At 44.3% G+C, this 21,589-nt stretch overlaps 1 protein-coding gene across 1 annotated transcript in view; it reads left to right on the top strand.

Annotated features, from left to right (window-relative positions):
- The window catches only part of RNF185 (ring finger protein 185), a 52,545-nt gene that overhangs the window by 8,748 nt on the left and 22,208 nt on the right, over nucleotides 1-21,589 (top strand). The window contains exons 2-3 of the mRNA XM_026447077.1: nucleotides 18,670-18,893; nucleotides 19,895-19,899. Of these exons, the coding sequence (XP_026302862.1) occupies nucleotides 18,718-18,893; nucleotides 19,895-19,899 (181 nt within the window). The 5' untranslated portion in view covers nucleotides 18,670-18,717. The remainder of the gene's footprint in view (nucleotides 1-18,669; nucleotides 18,894-19,894; nucleotides 19,900-21,589) is intronic.

Raw genomic sequence — 21,589 nt, 5'->3', positions numbered from 1 at the left:
GAGACGGAGTCTTGCTCTGTTGCCCGGGCTGGAGTGCAGTGGCCGGATTTCAGCTCACTGCAAGCTCCGCCTCCCGGGTTTACACCATTCTCCTGCCTCAGCCTCCCGAGTAGCTGGGACTACAGGCGCCCGCCACCTCGCCCGGCTAGTTTTTTGTATTTTTAGTAGAGACGGGGTTTCACCGTGTTAGCCAGGATGGTCTCGATCTCCTGACCGCCAGGATGGTCTCGATCTCCTGACCTCGTGATCCGCCCGTCTTGGCCTCCCAAAGTGCTGGGATTACAGGCTTGAGCCACCGCGCCCGGCCTACCCCCCTTTTTTTTTTTTGAGACAGAGTCTCACTCCCTTGTCACCCAGGCTGAGTGCAGTAGTATCATCTCAGCTGACTTCAACCTCCGCATCCTGGGTTCAAGCAATTCTTGTGCCTCAGCCTCCCAAATAGCTGGAATTATAGGCTCTCACTACCACACCTGTCTTATTTTTGTGTTTTTAGTAGAGATGGGATTTTTGCCACTTGCCCAGGCTGGTCTCGAACTCCTGACCTCAAGTGATCTGCCCGCCTTGGCCTCCCGAAGTGCTGGGATTACAGACATGAGCCACTGTACCTGGACCTAGTTTTTTTAATTATAGTGAAATTCATATAAAATTTACCATCTTAACCATTTTTTAAGTGTACAGCTCAGTGATATTAAGTATGTTCATATTCTGGAAGCATCACCATCTACCTCCAGAACTGTTTTCGTCTTGCAGAAGTAAAATTCTGTGTCCGTTAAACAATAACTCTCTATTTCTTCTTCACCCTAGCCACTACCAACCACTATTCCACTTTCTGTCTATGACTTTAAGTATGTCATATAAGTAGAATCATACAGTATTTGTCCTTTTTTTTTTTTTTTTTTGAAGATGAGGTCTAACTGTGTGGCCGGTGTCAGACTTTTGGGTTTAAGCGATCTTTCTGCCTCAGCCTCCCAAGTAGCTGGGGTTACGTGTGGGCACCACCGCACCCAGCTTAGTATTTGTCTTCCTTTGACTGACTTATTTCACTTAACATGATGTTCTTGAGGTTCATTTATGTTGCAGCATATGTCAGAATTTTTCTTCCTTTTTAAGCTAAAATGATATTCCGTTGTATGTATTTTGCTTATCCATTCGTCTGTTGATGCACACTTGGATTGCTTCCATGTTTCAGCTATTGTGAATACTGCTACTCTTTGTGACCTTGCTTTCAATTATTTGGGTACATACCTAGAGGTAGAATTGCTGGATCATATGGTAGTTCAGTTTTTAAGTTTTTTGAGGAACCTCCGTGCTGTTTTCCACAGCAGCTGTACCATTTTACATTCCCACCAACAGAGCACAAGGGTTCCATTTCTCTACATCCTTGCCAAAACTTGTTATTTCCCGGTTGTATAAAAATAGTAGTCATTCTAATGGTATCTCATTGTGCTTTTGATTTGCATTTCCCTAATGATTAGGATGTTGAGCACCCTTCTGTGTGCTTTTGGGACATTTGTATATCTTCTTTGAAGAAATGTCTCTATTCAAGTCCTTTGCCCCCTCCACCCTTTTTAAATTTTTTTTGAGACAGAGTCTCTCTCTTGCCCAGGCTCGAGTGCAGTGGTGGAATCTGGGCTCACTGCAACCTCTGCCTCCTGGGTTCAAGCAATTCTCTTACTTCAACCTCCAAAGTAGCTGGAAGTACAGGCGTGTGCCACCACACCTGGCTAATTTTTTTGCATTTTTAGTAGAGGCAAAGTTTTGCCATGTTGCCCAAGCTGGTCTTGAACTTCTGACCTCAATGGATCCGCCTGCCTCAGCCTCCCAAAGTGCTGGAATTACAGGCCTGAGCCACCATACCTGGCCCCACTTTTGAATTAGGTTGTTTTGTTGTTAAGTTTTAGGAGTTCTCTATGTATTCTGGATATTAATTCCTTTTCAGAAATACAATTTGCAAATATTTTCTCCCATTCTGTGAATTGCCATTTACTCTATTGGTAGTGTCTTTTTATGCACAAACATTTTAAATTTTTATGAAATCCCATTTGTCTACTTTTTCTTTTGTTACCTGTGCTTTTGGTGTCATTCCAAGAAATCATTGCCAGAAATATAGTTTTTAAAGTCATGACCAAGTGGCTTCTGGTTTAAAATTCTCAGAGGCGGCTCTAATTGCTGCCTGGTTATCATACCCTACTTCTCTTTTTTTAATTTTTATTTTTTTAAAGACATTTTTAAAGACAGGGTCTCTCTGTCGCCCAGGCTGGAGTGCAGTGGCGTGATCTCAGCTCACTGTAAACTCTGCCTCCTGGACTCAAGCAGTCCTCCACCTTTGCCTCTTGAGTGGTTGGGACCACAGGCATGCACCACTGCTCTTGGCTAATTTTTGTATTTTTTTGTGGAGATGGGGTTTTGCCATGTTACCCAGGCTGGTCTCAAACTTGTGGGCTCAAGTGATCTGCCTGCCTCCACCTTCCAAAGTGCTGGGATTACCAGCTGAGCCACCATGCCTGGCCTTCAAACTTTTTTTTTTTTTTGAGACAGAGTCTCACTCTGTCCTGGAGTGCAGTGGCGCGATCTCGGCTCACTGCAAGCTCCGCCTCCTGGGTTCACGCCATTCTCCTGCCTCAGCCTCCCTAGTAGCTGGGACTACAGGCGCCCGCCACCATGCCCGGCTAATTTTTTGTGTTTTTAGTAGAGACGGGGTTTCACCGTGGTCTCGATCTCCTGACCTTGTGATCCGCCCGCCTCGGCCTCCCAAAGTGCTGGGATTACAGGCGTGAGCCACCGCACCCGGCCCAAACCCTACTTCTCTACTCTGCATCTGCTGTAGATGACATGAGTCCATCTCTTCATTTCATTAGTCGTTGGGAACAAAGCATCCTGTCTTCCACCTGGCTTAAGGACATGCAAAGATTAAAAGCAGCACTTCTGTGTTCATTGAGCCAGATTGTGTCTGCTTCTATGGAAATGGCCTAGGGGACTGACTGGCCATTCTGTCCTGGGTCCAGTTGCCAGGTTAATTCCTATGATAGTTTCTATAGTGCCTGACTCTGATACTCACTCTCCCAGTTGCTCCTCAGAAATGCCTTGTGATATAACAATGATGTGGTTGTTTTTTTTTGTTTTGTTTTTTTTTTTGAGACAGAATCTAGCTCAGTTGCCCAGGCTGGAGTGTAGTGGCGTGATCTCGTCTCACTGCAAGCTCTGCCTCCCAGGTTCACGCCGTTCTCCTGCCTCAGCCTCCCAAGTAGCTGGGACTACAGGCGCCCGCCACTATGCCCGGCTAAATTTTTTTGTATTTTTAGTAGAGACGAGGTTTCACCATGTTAGCCAGGATGGTCTCGATCTCCTGATCTAGTGATCCACCTGCCTTGGCCTCCCAAAGTGCTGGGATTACAGGTGTGAGCCACCACATCCGGCCAGATGTGGTTTTTATTTTTTATTTATTTTATTTATTTATTGAGACAGAGTCTCACTCTGTCACCCAGGGTGGAGTGCAGTAGCACGATCTCGGCTCACTGCAACCTCCACCTCCTGGATTCAAGCAATTCCCATGTCTCAGCCTCCCAAGTAGCTGGGATTACAGACATGTGCCACCACGCCCAACTTATTTGCATTTTTTGGTAGAGACAGGGTTTCACCATGTTGGCTAAGGTGGTCTCGAACTCCTGACCTCAGATGATCCACCCATCTTGTACTCCCAAAGTGCTGGGATTACAGGTGTGAGCTACCACGCTTAGCCAGGTTTTTATTTTTTAATATTTATTTATTTATTTTTGAGACAAGGTCTTTGTATGCTGCCCAGGGTGGTCTGAAACTCTTGGCCTCAAGCAATCCTTCTGCCTCAGCCTCCTGAATAGCTGGCATGTTCCACTGTGCCTGGCATGGTGGGGGTTTTTAAAGATGGTCAGGTCTCTGAATACAGGAGTGGATCCTGGGCAAAGCCCAAGGAAGTTTCTTGTTTTTTTCTTAACACTATCATCTCTGCCAAGGTACTTCTTAGTGTGATAAGCTTTTTGTTTTTTAATAGTTACATTCTGACTTGGTTAGAAACTCCTTGAGCACAGGAACCAGGACCTTCTCTGATTTATTTATTTATTTATTTGTTTATGAAACCGGGTCTCACTCTGTCACCCAGGCTGGAGTGTAGTGGCACGATCTTAGCTCACTGCAACCTCCGCTTCCTGGGCTCAAGCAATTCTTCTGCCTCAGCCTCCCTAGTAGCTGGGATTACAGGCACCCACCACCAAGACCAGCTAATTTTTTTTTTTGTATTTTTTGTAGAGACGGGGTTTCATTATGTTGGCCAGGCTGGTCTTGAACTCCTGACCTCAGGCGATCCACCTGCCTCGGCCTCCCAAAGTGCTGGGATTACAGGCGTGAGCTACTGCACCTGGCCCTCTGATTTATTTTTATCATGGGCCTAGTAGTTGGCAGTCTCTGAGTGTTTGCCAAACAGCACTGGTAACAAATACAATGGAGGTGGCTTAAGGCATAAGACCAATTTGTAAAAGTCAATATTATAGACTTTTCAAAATGGTATCATTTTGGTTTTCTCTTTAATCACAGTTGGTCCTAGTCAGGACCTCCTGTTGAAAGAAGAGAGAGGCTGGGCGCGGTGACTCATGCCTGTAATCCCGGCACTTTGGGAGGCTGAGGCAGGCGGATCACCTGAGGTCGGGAGTTTGAGACCAGCCTGACCAACATAGAGAAACCCCATCTCTACTAAAAATACAAAATTAGTCAGGTGTGGTGGTGCAGGCCTGTAATCCCAGCTACTCAGGAGGCTGAGGAAGGAGAATCTCTTGAACCTAGGAGGCAGAGGTTGCGGTGAGCTGAGATTGCGCCATTGCATTCCAGCCTGGGCAACAAGAACGAAACTCCATCTCAAAAAAAAGAAAGGAGAAGTGAGATTATTGTTTTGTCAAGTATATACAGGGTATTAAAATCTAAAAAGTGTTCTACTTAATTGGTTGGATCTTGTTAACCTTACTGTTTTTATACTCTACCTTCAGAATATTTTTGAGGTCTTTAGCTCAACCTCAGGTAAAATATTAATGACATTTTATGGAATCTGAATTAATGAGATTTCACTGACTTTGTGAAAATGAAAGTGAAATCTGTCCAGGTGTGGTGGCTAATGCCTGTAATCCCAGCATTTTGGGAGGCTGAGGTGGGCGGATCACTTGAGGTCAGGAGTTCAAGACCAGCCTGGCCAACATGGGGAAACTCTGTCTCTACTAAAAATACAAATAAATTAGCCAGGCGTTGTGGTGCACACCTGAAATCATGAATTCAGAATATTAATCTTACTGTTTCCTCCTTAGTTTCTTTGTCTAATGGGGGTAGGCACTGTTTCATACTTATTTAAAATAATAACAAGGCCGGGCGCGGTGGCTCATGCCTGTAATCCCAGCACTTTGGGAGGCCGAGGCAGGCGGATCACCTGAGGTTAGGAGTTTGAGACCGGCCTGGCCAACAAGGTGAAACCCTGTCTCTACTAAAAATACAAAAATTGGCCGGTTGTGATAATGGTGCACACCTGTGGTCCCAGCTACTCGGGAGACTGAGGCAGGAGAATCGCTTGAACCCAGGAAGCAGAGGTTGCAGTGAGCCAAGATTGTGCCACTGTACTCCAGCCTGAGCGACAGAGTGAGAGACCCCATCTCAAAAAAAAAAAAAAAAAAGCAAAACCCTTATTTTGTAGATTTTTCTCATGACAAAGGGATGGCAGGAACAATTATTCCCCATTTGCAGGTAAGGACACTGGCACAGTGAGTGATAGACCTGAGCCTTAGGCTAAGTCCTCTGGCTCCAGATTATTCCTTTCACGGTGTTATACTAGAAATTCACGGCCCTTAATTGTTGTCTGTCCAGTCTGAAGAGCTTTTCTTTGAAACACTGTTTTCCTCAGTTGTATTGGTTTGATTGAAATTAAATCCCCTTCATTCATTCACATACCTTAATCAAACATCTACTTCCTGTCAGGCACTGTGCTGTTGGCCCTAGGAGGTATCTCACTAGAGCAGGTAATAGTCCAGTGGATAACCAAAACTCTGTGTGAGTATGTTATCTTTAATAGGCTAGGGGGTACCAATTTGAGAAAACTTGAAACTTCTGGTTGCAGATCCCATTTTTTTTTTTCATTTGTGTAAGAGTTTTGGGTAATACTTTAAAAAAAAATGACTCTTATGTAACATTTCCAGTTCTGTCTGAACAGCATGTTTTGCTCTTGTAGGATACTGATTTTCCACAACTCTAGTTGGCTATATTGAGTTGTACAGTTCTAATTGCTCCTGGGCATCAGGTCTGTCAACTCTCACACACACACACACACACACACGTGGATATCGGGTGCTTCTGAGGCACCTAGCCCTATGCTGAGTAAAGAACCTGGAAGCTGGGTCTCCGCTTCAGGAGACGCCCGAGAACAGATCATTGAGTTAGCATTTGTTAAGGACATTGGTTTGGATTGGGAAACTTTGCCTCTGACTAAGTCTGTGACCATGGACAAGTGACCTAAGTACTCCGAGCCTTTATTTAACATCCCAAGCAATACTAATGATGATACAGTGGTGTTTACCTAAACGCCATAAAGATTAAATGAGATAATTCATGTAGAGGGCTGAGCAGAGTGTTAGCTGATGTTACTTATAGTGATAAGATATATAACAAGTGTCCCCTAATTTTAACACTTGGGGAAAATCTGATTTTCTCTGGGTCAAATTGTGTCTAATTTTAGATTTCCTCTCAGATCATAAACATACACAGTTCTGATGTCTCATTTACTCTGCAGTCAAGGAACGATGCTCATTGAGAAAGGAAAGTTGTGACTCATTTACTCAGCAAATTAAGTACCTGTTCGTTGCATGTCTCTATGAGGAATATACAAAAGCAGTTTACCTTCAGTGAACTCAGAGAGACCTTAAAAAGGAGGGGGATTAACATTTCATGAGTACTTAACCTATGTGCCAGGCAGTATGCTAGTCCCATACTGTTTAATCTCTGTTTGTTTGTTTTTTTTAGATGGAGTCTTGCTCTGTCACCCAGGCTGGAGTGCAGTGCTGCTATCTCGGCTCACTGCAAGCTCTGCTTCCTGGGTTCACACTATTCTCCTGCCTCAGCCTCTGGAGTAGCTGGGACTATAGGCGCCAGCCACCATGCCCAGCTAATTTTTTGTATTTTTAGTAGAGACGGAGTTTCACCGTGTTAGCCAGGATGGTCTTGACCTCATGATCTGCCCGTCTCGGCCTCCCAAAGTGCTGTCTTCTGAGGAACGTATTAGCCTTATTTTAGCAAATGAGAAAAACAGAGGCTCAGAGAGAAAATAACTTGTCGGAAGTCACAGAATAAGTTGTAGAGCTGAGATTTGAACTCAGCCATCACATTCCTCTCTGCCATGCTAGTTTTTAAGGAAAAAAGTTAAGGAACATTTTATGACAAAAGGCAACTTCTTGGATGACACTTAAAAGTTTGTGCCAGTGGTAGTACAAATCCCATTTCAGTCTTTAAAAAAAAAATTTTTTTTTTTAATTTAAGAAACAGAGTCTCCTTCTGTCTCCTAGGTTGGAGTGCAGTGGCATCATCATAGTTCACGGCAGCCTTGAGCCTCCTGGGTTCAAGTGATCATCCTGCCTCAGCCTCCCAAGGAGCTAGAACTACAGGCACATACCATCATGCCTGGCTAATTTTTACATTTTTTTGGTGATGGGGTCTCAGTATATTGTTCAGGCTAGTTTTGAACTCTTGGCCTTAACTGATCCTCCTGCTTCGGCCTCCCAAAGTGCTAGGATTACAGGAGTGAGCCACCATTCTTGGCCTCCATTTTGTCCTTTTTAAAAAATGAAACCTGGTAATTTTTCAAAAATAACTGAAACTTAAAACCCAACAAATGAACAGAACATTTTCTGTATTTGAAAATAATGGAAGAGGCTGGGCTCAGTGGCTCATGCCTGTAATCCCAGCACTTTGGGAGGCCGAGGTGGGCGGATCACCTGAGGTCAGGAGTTCGAGACCAGCCTGACCAACATGGTGAAACTCTGTCTCTACGAAAAATACCAAAAAAATTAGTTGGGTGTGGTTGTGGGTACCTGTAATCCTAGCTACTTGGGGGGCTGAGGCAGGAGGATCGCTTGAACCCAGGAGGCAGAGGTTGCAGTGAGCCGACATCACGCCATTGCACTCCAGCTGGGCAACAGAGCGAGACTCTGTCTCAAAATAAAAAAAAAAAAAGGTAGTGGACGAAAATGTGAAAAAGTAGGAACAACTGACTCTAGAATCCCTATTCAAATATGTATTATCGCTGGGCATGGTGATTAATGCCTGTAAATCCCAGCAATTTGAGAGGCCAAGGCTGAGGCAGGTAGATTGCTTGAGCCCAGGAGTTCAAGACCAGCCTGGGCAGCATGGTGAAACCCTATCTCTACAAACAAACAAAAAAGCTAGCTGATGTGGTAGCACACACCTGTAATCCCAGCTACTTGGGAGGCTAAGGTGGGAGGATCATTTGAGCTTGGGAGGTGGAGGCTGCAGTGAATTGAGATTACACCATTACACTCCAGCCTGAGTACCTGAGCGAGACTCTGTCTCAAAATATATTTATGTGTGTATTTGTGTGTGTGTATGTTTAGAAATTGTCCTATCTCTAAGGCCTGGCACAGTGTGTGGAACGTAATCAATCTTACTAGCAAGTTAGTGAATTTAAACTATCTTCCCAGGCTGCCAAAATTTCACTTATATTCTCCAGGCCAGGCACAGTGGCTCACGCCTGTAATCCCAGCACTTTGGGAGGCCGAGGTGGGTGGATCACCTGAAGTCAGAAGTTCGAGACCAGCCTGGCCAACATGGTGAAACCCCGTCTCTACTAAAAATACAAAAATTAGCCGGGCATGGTGGTGGGTGCATGTAATCCCAGCTACTCAGGAGGCTGAGACAGGAGAATTGCTTGAACCCGGGAGGTGGAGGTTGCAGTGAGCCGAGATCATGCCATTGCAGTCCATCCTGGGCAACAAGAGCGAAGCCCTGTCTCCAAAACAAAACAAAACAAAACAAACATATATTATCTTTTGGAAAACATACATGTCATTGTCAGGGACATAGGGAAACAAATGTCTTATGTATTTCTCATAGGAATATAAATTGACACATCTTCCCTGGGGTTATTCAGCACTATCTCAAAGTTACAAATATAAATACTTTGACCCTGCAGTTCTGCTTCTGGGATTTATACTAATGATATAGTCAAGCAGTCTTGAAGGTAGAGAACAGGTATGTTGGGTTTCAGGAATAGGGAGAGACTTTTCAGCCTATATCCTTTTGTTGTACCTGTTGAATTTTGAGCCCTGTAAACATGTTACTTATTAAAAAAAATAAAATTGTTAAAATTTCTGAGATGATTATTACTCTAAGGACCATTCACACCTCAGTTGTGAATGTACTTAATTCAGATTGCTTTCCTTTTTGTCCTCTACTGAGATCTGAATGTATTGGACCTTTCACATCTTTTATTTTATAATTTGAGATGAGATCTCTCTGTGTTGACCAGGCTGGTCTCGAACTCCTGGCCTCACGCAATCTTCCCATCCTGGCCTCCCAAAGCGCTAGGATTACAGGCGTGAGCCACCATGCTTGGCCTATTTTTTCCTGAGTATTAACACAGTACTCACCATGGAAAAGGTGGCAAGTACATACAAGTATTTTTTAAAGCTTAAGAAATTTGTCCATAAGTCCACTGTCCAGAGACTACTACAGTTAATATTTTTGACCTCTTTTTTTGGTATCTTTTTAACCTGCTGATAACAAATAAATTCAGGTTTTTAAAAATTTTTTGAGACAGAATTTCGCTCTGTCGCCCAGGCTGGAGTGCAGTGGCGCAATCTTAGCTCACTGCAACCTCTGTCTCCTGGGTTCAAGCTATTCTCCTGCCTCACCCTCCCAGCTGCTCGAAATCCTGGGTTCAAGCAATCTGCCTGCCTCAGCCTCCCAAAGTGCTGGGAATGTAGGCATGAGCCACCGCACCTGGCCACATGTATATTCAATTTTGTATACAATTTTACATCCTACTTCTTTTTCTTTTCTTTTCTTTTCTTTCCTTTTCTTTCTTTTCTTTTCTCTTTTCTTTTCTTTTCTTTTTCCTTCCTTCCTTCCCTCCTTCCTTCCTTCCTTCCTTTTCTTTTCTTTCTCTCTCTCTCTCTCTTCTTTTCTTTTCTTTCGAGATGGAGTCTTGCTCTGTCACCCAGGCTGGAGTGCAGTGGTGCGATCTCAGCTCACTGCAAGCTCCGCCTCCTGGGTTCACGCCATTCTCCTGCCTCAACCTCCCGAGTTGCTGGGACTACAGGTGCCTGCCACTATGCCCGGCTAATTTTTTGTATTTTTTAGTAGAGATGGGGTTTCACCGTGTTAGCCAGGATGGTCTCGATCTCCTGACCTCGTGATCTGCCCGCCTCAGCCTCCCAAAGTGCTGGGATTCCAGGCATGAGCCACCGCACCCAGCCCATCCTGCTTTTTTCACTTAACATTATGTCATGTAATTGAAATTCCTATGTAAGCAAAATCTCTGTGGAAGCATTATTTTTAGTGGCCATGTAATCTATTACGTGGATGTACCAGTTTATTTAATGGGAGCTAGATGGGGAGAAAAAGAGACGTTAAAATCATGGAGCCCTTTGGAAGGTTAGGCAGATCTGGGTTAGGTACCGGATAGGGTATGTGAGCCAGGCAGGCCAGGGCTGAAGGGCACTAAGAATCAAAGGCTTTTCTTCTTGCCTTAGTCCCAACCCTTGCTGCCTTACCATCCTTATATATGCCCTGGGCTTCGGGTACACTGAACTCAGCACAGTGAATTATGCACTTGTTTCTTGTGCTGTGTCTACATCTTCCCCAGCATTCTCTGTCTTCAGGTACCGTGTACACACTGTCAGTTCCCACTACACTGGGTTGCCTTGTTGGTTTACTTGTTTGTGTCTCCCTTTAGACTGAAAAAAAATGTTTTATTTCTGTATCTTGAATGTCTGGCAAATAATAGGATCTTCAGTGAATCTTTGAAGATTCATTCCTATCTACTAAGTAGATAGGAAGATTAGAGGGAACCAGAGAGAAGGACCAGTGCAGCCCCAGTGAAAAGAAGCCAGTCCTTTTAGCCTTCTCTGTTCTTCTGATCCTATATTTCAGGGCCAGATTTCCATGGGCTAGCCTAGCGACCTAAACACCACTTAGACTTTAAAATTTCAAAGCTGGTTTCTGCGTGTTCTAAGTTCCAATAAACTTATTCAGAGTTCTTCCCATTCCAGCCTTCTGTGAGTGTGATGTAGACATTCTTGGAATGCAGGTCCCATTTCTGCCTACGAGTGGTCCAGCAGCAGTCTAATGAGCAGTGCAGACAGGCTCAGGCATGCCAGGGTTCCTGGCAGAAAGCTTCCGTGTGAATAAGTATGTGCCCACAGAAATGAGACCTCTGCTGGGATTGTACAAGTTATTTATCACCCAAATTCATAATCTTCATATCGAAGATTAACATTTCTAGGTGTCTCACTATACCCTGGTCTAGAAATTCTTGGAGTTAAAGGGGCAGATAAGGCAGATTATGAATTCCTACAGTTCTCTAGAACTTGATAATTGAATTTAAGAATGCTACAGAGAGATTTCCTCATGAGATCAAGTTCCCTGGTGGTTCCTGCAGGGATATTCAACTCTTGTGTTCTCTTTCTTGCTCAGTTCCTGTGAGGTGGGCCAGGCCAAGTGGACCAAAGGCCAGCTCTGGGAAGGTAATATGTTGAAGACACTGGGTCAGTCAACTTCAGCCGCCAGGCTCTGTGTTCCCAGAGGATCATTATGTACTGCAGATCTGCCTTAGTCCCAGCACCACATGTGTCGCCCTGGACATCTCAAAGTTAGGGCTGTTTTTCAAAACTAGGTGTGAACTTATTTCTTAAAATGATCCGCTGTGTTCCAGTTGGACCAAATGCTGTTTGATCTGAATTCAGCAGATTTTTCCCTTGCCCCCCAAGTTTATCTGACCTCTCTGTAGTTCCTGTGGCTTGTAGCTGGATAGGCCCTGAGGTTTCTGTCCTGCTAGAAGACTGTATTTTGTTGGTATTGCTTTGTGCTATTGATAGAACTGTACGCTCTTCTAGAGCTGGGTTTCCAAAACTCTGTTAATTAGAGAATCGCCTAGGGTAGAAAGTGAGGGCTACCTTAAAAATATACAGATTCTTAGGCCTGATCTAGGTCCAGATCCTATTTAAATCTCTGAAGGGATCTGGGAACCAGATCTTTTGGGGGGAGGGTGAGAGGATGCTTTGTTTAAGAAAAACAGGCAAAAACAACAACAACAAAAGAAAAAACAGGTGAGTTTGATGGAGCCTCTTGTTTTGAATTCTTAAAATTAGTCTATGTGCCTTTAGCTCCTATACTAGACTCCAGGACCTCAACTTGGTCTTGTTCTTCTTTGTAACTCCTCCACAGTTGGTAGCACCAGACCTCAAATGTAGTTGGCATTGGAAAACTGTTGGTTAATTGAATGAATAAATGGATGAATGATTAATTTACTCTGCACTCATTTCAAAGGGCAGAAAAGTTACAACATTGCACAATAAATTTGAGGGAAGACAAAAACCAGGTATTTAATTTTGTAAAGCAGCATGTTAATAGAGTAACATAAGAATGAAGAGAGTGCTGATGTGTTAGGAAGTCTGAATTTGGCACTGCATGGTGTCCTGACCTCAGGCAGTCCTCTAATGTCCCTGGCCCAGTGTTCTCATCTGTAAAATGGCATGAGGATAAAACACAGTAATAGATGTGAAATGCTTTGAAAACTAGAGAGTGGATTCTCTTCAGGAGAAAAGAATGGTCAGAGTAAGGACAGGGACACAGAACTAGCCACAGCCAGGTTGCTTTGTGGTCAGGTCAAAGTCTAGCTTCTACAGGGACCATGAGAAATTTTAGCAGGACGGCCATATAGGTATGCTCAGGACCTGATTCTCTTTCTGCCTAGTTCCTGAGCCGATCAGGAACCTCTGTGTTTTGGACCACTGTGCCAGTCCTGGCAGGCCCATGTGGTTCTGTAGGTGCTCAGTAAACAATCCCCAGGAGAATAGCTGTGGGGCCTGAATATGTTACAAAGAAAAGTTGGTGACCAGCCAGCTGGGAGTTGACCAAAGTCAGTCATGCGTGCCCATCCTCACTCAGCAAATATTTGAGTGCCTGCTAGGATAAGGCTCTAGAGCCTGGGTGGGGACCACATGGTGTCTACTAAGAATTACAAGGAGAGTGATATGGCCTGCCTACAGTTGGGACATACAGGCCTGTCTCAGTGCCTGGCCTGGCACAAAGCTGCCACTCCCTGCAGACTCTGAACTGGCCTGTTACTGTCCCTTAACCATTCCTACTCCAACACCTACTTTGATCCTGGTTGTCCCCTTATGCCTGTGTGTAGGAGTATGGGCCATGCACAGCTTTGTTGGGTCCAGGAAGTGGGTTGACAGTGGACCAGGTTACATGGTATGAAATGTGTGCCTCCCCAACAGCAACAGCCCTGTCCTGCCTTGGTGGGCCCTCCAGGTCACTGTGTTATTTCATAGGGCCACCTCAGTAGCCCTGTAGGAGGCATGATACTCTCGCTTTTCAGGTGAGAAAAGAGATTCAAATCATCAAGGGATCTAGACAGTGATGGAACCAGGACTTGAACTCAGAACATTCAGGATTGGGGAAAACTGGAACATGGAGGGAAAATTTTTATGTGTTATTATTCTTTTGACTGATTTCAAAAGTAATACATGTAAAGGCCGGGTACAGTGGCTCACGCCTGTAATCCCAACAATTTTGGAGGCTGAGGTGGGTGGATCACCTGAGGTCAGGAGTTCAAGACCAGCCTGGCCAACATGGTGAAACCCTGTCTCTACTAAAAAATACAAAAATTAGCTGGGCGTGGTGGTGGGCACCTATAAGCCCAGCTACTCAGGAAGCTGAGGCAGGGAGAATTGCTTGAACTTGGGAGGTAGAGGTTGCAGTGAGCCGAGATCACACCACTGCACTCCAGCTTGGGCGACAGAGTGAGACTCGTCTCAAAAAAAGAGAAGGAAAAAAAATACATGTAAAAATGTCATTTTTTTATACTTGGAGGACTTAGAAAGTCCTCCAAGTCATGACCTCTACATCTTTACCAATATCAAGATAATCACTATTAACAGTTGAGTGTGTTCTTCCACATTGTTAAAGACTTTTTGTTTTTGTTCTTGTTTTTTGTTTTTGTTTACAATTAGGGTCTAATTGCCCAGGCTAGAGTACAGTGGTACATTCATAACTCTCTGCAGCCTCAAACTCCTGGGCATAAGTGATCCTCCTGCCTTGGCCTCCCAAAGTACTAGGGTTATAGGCATGAGCCACCATGCCTGGCCTAAAGCCATTTTCTAATACCTATATTCGTTATTGTAACATATGTAATATACTTCACATTTTATGATTTCCTTTTTAAAAATGTTCTTGTGAAAGTAATACTTGTTTGTTATAAAACATTGAAACTGGGTAAGAATATAATAATTCAATGTCTCCTAGCCCTTATAATCCCAGAAATAACTATTAAAGGTTTAATGTGTATTTTCTAGGCATTTTCTGTGTGTGTGTGTCTGCCTGTCTGTGCATGGATCCACACACATACATACTCATATACATACTTAGTTTTTACCCAAATAAGTTTATATACATACTCTTCTACAACTTAATCTTTTTAAAAAATACCTTTTATTGGAGCTAGCCACAGTGGCTCATGCCTGTTTTCTCAGCACTTTGAGAGGCTGAGGCAGTTGAATTACTTGAGCCCAGGAGTTTGAGACTACCCTGGGCAACACAGACCTCGTCTCTACAAAATAATTTAAAAATTAGCTGAGCATGGTGGTGTGCACCTGTAGTCCTTGCTACTTAGGAGGCTGAGGCAGGGGATTGCTTGAGCCCAGGAGGTTGAGGCTGCAGTAAGCTGTGATTGCACCACTGCACTCCAGCCTGGGCAACAGAGCGAGACCATCTTAAAAAAAAAAAAAGAAAAAAATAGCTTTTATTGTAATTTTCAAACACACACGCAGACTATTACAGTGAACCTCCCCATTCATCACCCAGCTTCAACAGCCAACTTCCTTGTTCTTGTTTCATCTTTTCTCTCCATTTTTGTTTTTTCCCCCGGAGTATTTTAAAGCAAATCCCAAATACTTTGTTCCTTCAAAACTATGTGTCTCTAGCAGGTCAGGTTTTGTTTAAAAAAAAAAAAAAAAAAAAGATATCATTATCATACCCAACAAAATTAACAGTAATTCCTTTTTTTTATATTATTATTTTTTGAGACAGGGTCTCTCTCACTCTGTCACCCAGGCTGGAGTGCAGCAGCACAGCACAGTCACGGCTCACTGCAGCCTCCACCCCCCAGGCCCAGGTGATCCTCCCACCTCAGCCTCCCGACTATTTGGGACTATAGGTGTGTGCCACCACACTCAGCTATTTTTTTTGTTTGTTTGTTTTTTGTTTTTGAGACAGTCACTATGTCACTTGGGCTGGAGTACAGTGGTACAGTCTTGGCTCACTACAACTTCCGCGTTGCAAGCTTAAGCGATCCTCCTGCCTCAGCCTCTGGAGTAGCTGGGACTATAGACACGCATCACCACACCCAGTTAATTTTTTTTTTTTTTTTTTTTTTTTGTAGAGATGGGGTTTCATCATGTTGCCCAGGCTGGTCTCAAACTCCTGAGCTCAAGCGATCCACGCACCTTGGCCTCCCAAGGTGCTGGAATTATAGACATGAGCCACCATGCCCAGCCAACAATAATTCCTTCATATCGAGTAATACCTAGGCTAAACAGTTTTTGTCAGTCATGTCACAAGTGTCTTTGTACAGTTGGTTTGTTTGAGTCTTCTTCCAGTAAGACCCACATACTACAAGTGGTTGGAATATCTCATATTTCAATCTATAACCCCAATTCCGTCCATGCTATTTATTTTTTGTAGAACTTTATTATTTGTCCTGTACAAAGTCCCACATTCTGGATTCAGCTGATTACATCTTCATGGAGTCATTTAATACTTGCACCTATCCTCCATATTTTCTGAAAATGGGTAATTCATTTTATTTATTTATTTATTTATTATTATTATTATTATTATTATTATTATTATTATTATCATTATTATTGAGATGGAGTCTCTCTCTGTCACCCATGTTGGAGTGCAGTGGCACAATCTCAGTTCACTGCAACCTCCACTTCCCAGGTTCAAGCGACTCTCATGCCTCAGCTTCTCAAGTAGCTGGGATTACAGGTGTGCGCCACCACGCCCAGCTAATTTTTGTATTTTTAGTAGAGACAGAGTTTCAGCATATTGGCCAGGCTTGTCTTGAACTCCTGACCTCAGGTGATCCACCTGCCTCGGCCTCCCAAAGTGCTGGCATTGTATACAGGCGTGAGCCACCATGCCTGGCTGGTAATTCATTTTAGATGCTTGATTAGTGTCTGAGTTTTAAAGCAAACATGCTTCATTGGTGGTGCTGTGACTTCTGTTGCATCACATCAGGAGGCTGATGTGACTGATCTGACTTTATGATTGTCTTTCCAAAATCTATATGCATAATTTTTAATTTTTTAAGATTTTTTTTTTTTTTAAAGAAACACACATAGGTTGGGTACTTAGGATTGTTGAGCTGGAATAATGAGGAAAGACAGTAATGCGGCCCTTGAAAGTGGGTTTTATCGTAAGATGAAGAGAGCATATGTAATATGGGGAGGAGGAAGGTCAGGGAGAAGGTCTTAGAGCCGAGGCCAGTGCATGGCAGTGGTGCTGCCAGCAGCCAACTACCCTTCTGGGACATTATGTAAAATGATGTAACTGAGTGAAAAAGTGGTGGTGAGCCGGCCTCCTCTCCCTGCTCAAGTCACTGAGCTGGTATCGTGGTGAGGGATGCTCATGAGACCAGAGCTCTGAGGTGAAGGAAGGAAGCTTTCTGGGTCTGAGAAGGCTGTAACTTTTTGGTCCTTGTCTTCTCATACTCTGGAAGCTGACATCAGGACGACCTTCTGGTGTTCCAGTGGTAAGTCCTAAACTTGTGAAGGGGCCGCTTGTTTTGGAGATAATAGTAGGTTAAGATGACCTGGAGAGGCACAGTCTGAGAGCTGGAGGGGGCCACCTAGGACACCAGGGAGTCCAGCGCCTCATTTTACAGATGAGAAAATTATGATCAGTAGAGGGGAAGGGAGGTTCCCAAAACCACCTAGCAAGCTAGAGGCTGAGCCCAGTATCCAGGCCTCCACTTCTCTACTGTGGTAGCCAGCCAACATTTCCTACTTGGAATTTGTGAGATGATGAGGGTGGCCAGATAAGGCTCCTGACAGATTCTTAATGTGCATCCAGAATTTCTGGGTATTGCTTGGTGTTGGTTTTATCCTCTTTCTTGTTCAACTCCTGGCTGGGTTCTTTGACTTGGAGGTGGTAGTCAACAGTCGTCTGTTTATACCAGCATTTAGTGGCCAGTTTAGTATGTAGTGGTACGGTGCAAACAGGGTGTCCATGAGTCCCAGTCTTAGCCCCATGTTAGTCAGCTAGCTGAGGTAACTGCAGTTTCCTAAAGAAACTGGACTAGATCAAGATTGTCCAAAACATAGTACGAGTGTGCCAGATGATGTCAGGTGTATGAGGGTAAACTTTTCATTTGTTACCTTTATATTAACCTTTTTACTTATGGTTAAATATTACTGGTTTTCCATTTATAGCAGTGATATAAACCTCTTCTTTAAATGTACTGAGGCTAAAAAGTTGATATATTTAGATAAAATAAAGGGAATAGTATTCCAATGTGGCAGAAGGAGGATTGAAAAAGATTGCAATATGGAAGACCTTGGACCAGATGATCTTTCTGGTCCTTTTTAGCTTCCTAACCTTTCATAGTTACAGGAATTTCTTAATATTCTGGCATATGGGCTGGGCGTGGTGGCTCACACCTGTAATCCCGGCACTTTGGGAAGCTGAGGCAGGTGGATCACCTGAGGTCAGGAGTTCAAGACCAGCCTGGCCAACATGGTGAAACCCCATCTCTACGAAAAATACAAAAATTAGCCAGGTGTAGTGGCAGGCGCCTGTAGTCCCAGCTACTCGGGAGGCTGAGGCAGGAGAATCACTTGAACCCAGGAGGCAGAGGTTGCAGTGAGCCAAGATTGTGCCACTGCAGTCCAGCCTGGGCAACAGAGTGAAACTCCGTCTCTCAAAAGAAAAAAAAAAAAATTCTGGCATATGCCAGTCACAACCTTCCTGGCCTAACAGATTCACCTGCCAATATAGAGGCTGGACAGCCTGAATATTCCATTTAATTTAGCATATATTTGTCACCTGGGTTGATTATCGTGGGAGAATCTAAAGATGAGTGAGACAAGGTCCTGGTTCCTGTGGAGAACCATCTTGAGGCTGCCCTGTATTTGTGGAGTTTGTGTATCTGTGATACATTCTGGACCATGTTCATGAGAAGTTTCTGGGTCACTGCCCTCTGGGTCGTGCCCTACAACTCTTATCTTCTGCAGCACTTTGGGAAGTCTGCTCAGGGATTCAGTCATAATCAGCTCTGGAGCTGAGAGAAGACAGGAATGTTGGCATGGAATCTGGGGGGAGAGGGCTGCAGAAATGGGCAGTCAAGAGTTCTCTGCCTTTTAGGATTTCCTTGGGGAGAGTCTTCACTCAAAGCTTCGCTGACAGCCAAGGATGGCAAGCAAGGGGCCCTCGGCCTCTGCATCTCCTGAGAACTCCACTGCAGGAGGGCCCAGTGGGAGCAGCAATGGCGCTGGCGAGAGCGGAGGTCAGGACAGCACTTTCGAGTGCAACATCTGCTTGGACACAGCCAAAGATGCCGTCATCAGCCTGTGTGGCCACCTCTTCTGGTCAGTATCCCTGCTCCCATGCCAGAGAGCACATTGCCATGTTTGGAAAGCCTGTGACCCTGGGCAGTTTGGAGCAGAATGCCTCCTGCTCACTTTGGGAATACACTCAGGCTCAACAGACAGGAGACCTGAGTTCCCATTCCAGCTCTGCTACCAATGAGCTGGGTGACCTTGGGCAAATCCTGTCTCCGCTCTGAGCTCCTTCTCCCCATCTGTAAAGTAATAATACTTACCATTTAGTGAACACTTACTACCTGCTATTTGCTGTGCTGAGCCTAGAGGTAGTATAGCATAATGGTTATAAGCAAGGACTGTGGAACTGGGCTTCCTCTTTCTGAAGCTTGACTCTGCCACCTTCCTGTTTGACCTTGGGCACGGTGCTTACACACATTCTGCCTCGTTTTACAGGTTGTTTGCAAGTATTAAATACAAGTATTAAATTAATGTAAAAGGCTTAGAAGAGCACATAACTTGCGGTAAATAGTATGTGTTAGCTATGACTATAATTGTTACTATATTTTATGTTTATGTATACATATATACGCACATCAAAATGAAGTGTCAAGGCCAGTGTCTGTTCCAGCCTTGATGGTTACAGGAGCCCTTTTTGGCTCTGAGAACCTAGGTGAAGGTTGAATTTTGTTTTCTTGGTTTTTTTTTTTCTTCTTCTTTTTGTCTTGAGATTTTGAGCTGAACCTTGAAAGGTCGATTGAAAAATGCTAGGTAAGGTGAAGGGTGTGTGTGTCCCCCCAAGGCAGGGAGTTTCTAGGGACAGGCACATGCACTGTTGGACTCATCTGAGACCCTTGAGGCTACTGTATACCTCTCACAGCACTCTGGATGAGGGTCTGGGAGTGTTAGGAAAAATAATGGTTACGGGAGTATTGGACCAGATTATCAAACCTGGATTCGACTAAAGGGACATAGAGGTAATGAATATTTTTGAGCAGAGAAATCATGTGAAGAAAAGGCAATTTAAACAATATTTAAGGAATTTTAAGTTGGCAACAGCATAAAACATGAATTTATTGGTGAATAAATAGAATGGAGCAGAGATTTTTGTTCTTTTTTTTTTTTTTTTTTTGAGGCGGAGTCTCGCTCTGTCGCCCGGACTGGAGTGCAGTGGCCAGATCTCAGCTCACTGCAAGCTCCGCCTCCCGGGTTTACGCCATTCTCCTGCCTCAGCCTCTGGAGTAGCTGGGACTACAGGCGCCCGCCACCTCGCCCGGCTAGTTTTTGTATTTTTAGTAGAGATGGGGTTTCACCGTGTTAGCCAGGATGGTCTCGATCTCCTGACCTCATGATCCGCCCGTCTCGGCCTCCCAAAGTGCTGGGATTACAGGCTTGAGCCACTGCGCCCGGCCGAGATTTTTGTTCTTGAGGCTCTTGCCGTAATTACTGTTTTGTGTAAGCTGTTGTGATCCGCATTCTCCTAGAAATTCAGGATACTTCAGGGTATCATAAAACCAGGACTTGAAATGATTGACAAAAGTAAGAATTAAAAGACAGGATACCCCTGATTTGACTATATGAATGTATCAAATTATCACATATAACATAAAAAATGTGTACAGCTATTATGGCTGGGCTCCATGGCTCACACCTGTAATCCTAACACTTTGAGAGGCCAACGTAGGAGGATCACTTGAGCCCAGGAGTGCAAGATGAGTCTGGGCAACATAGTGAGGCCCCACCTCTACAAAAAAATTTAAAAACTGGTCAGACATGGTGGCGGTGCCTATAGTTCTAGCTACTCGGTAGACTAAGGTGGGAGGAAGGCTTGAGCCCAGGAATTCGAAGCTACAGTGAGCTATGATTGTATCACTGCACCCCAGTCTAGGTGACAGAGAAAGACTCTGTCTCTTAAAAATATATATATATTCTGGGCCAGGCATGGTGGCTCACGCTTGAATCCCAGCACTTTGGGAGGCCAAGGCAGGCAGATCACGAGGTCAGGAGATCGATACCTTCCAGGCTAACACGGTGAAACCCCGTCTCTACTAAAAATACAAAAAAAAAAAAAAAAAAAATTAGCCGGGCGTGGCGACGTGTGCCTGTAGTTCCAGCTGCTGGGGAGGCTGAGGCAAGAGAATGGCATGAACTCGGGAAGTGGAGCATGCGGTGAGCCGAGATTGCGTCACTGCACTCCAGCGTGGGTGACAGAGCAAGACTCCATCTCAAAAAAAAAAATATATATATATATATATATATATATATGTATTCTGGCTGGGTGCAGTGGCTCATGCTTATAATCCCAGCACTTTGGGAAGCTGAGGTGGGCGGATCACTTGAGGTCAAGAGTCTGAGACCAGCCTGGCCAACATGGTGAAACCCCATCTCTACTAAAAATACAAAAATTAGCTGGGTGTGGTGGCATGTACCTATAATCCCAGCTACTCAGGAGGCTGAGGCAGGAGAATATCTTGAACCCAGGAAACGGAGGTTGCAGGGAGCTGAGATGACCCCACTGCACAAGTATAAATTTTAAGATCATAAATTTAAATTGTATAATTATATATTATATATATTAACTATACATAACTATATTTATATTTAAACGTACAGCGTGTGTGTGTGTATGTGTGTGTGTGTGTGTGTGTGTGTGTGTGTAGACAGCCTTGCTTTGTTGCCCAGGCTGGAGTGCAGTGGTGCAGTCTCAGCTCACTTGCAACCTCTGCCTCCCAGGCTCAAGTGGT

This window comes from Piliocolobus tephrosceles, chromosome 19, assembly GCF_002776525.5.
Source record: "Piliocolobus tephrosceles isolate RC106 chromosome 19, ASM277652v3, whole genome shotgun sequence".
Lineage (NCBI taxonomy): Eukaryota > Metazoa > Chordata > Mammalia > Primates > Cercopithecidae > Piliocolobus > Piliocolobus tephrosceles.
This window is presented reverse-complemented; position numbering and strand designations above follow the sequence as displayed.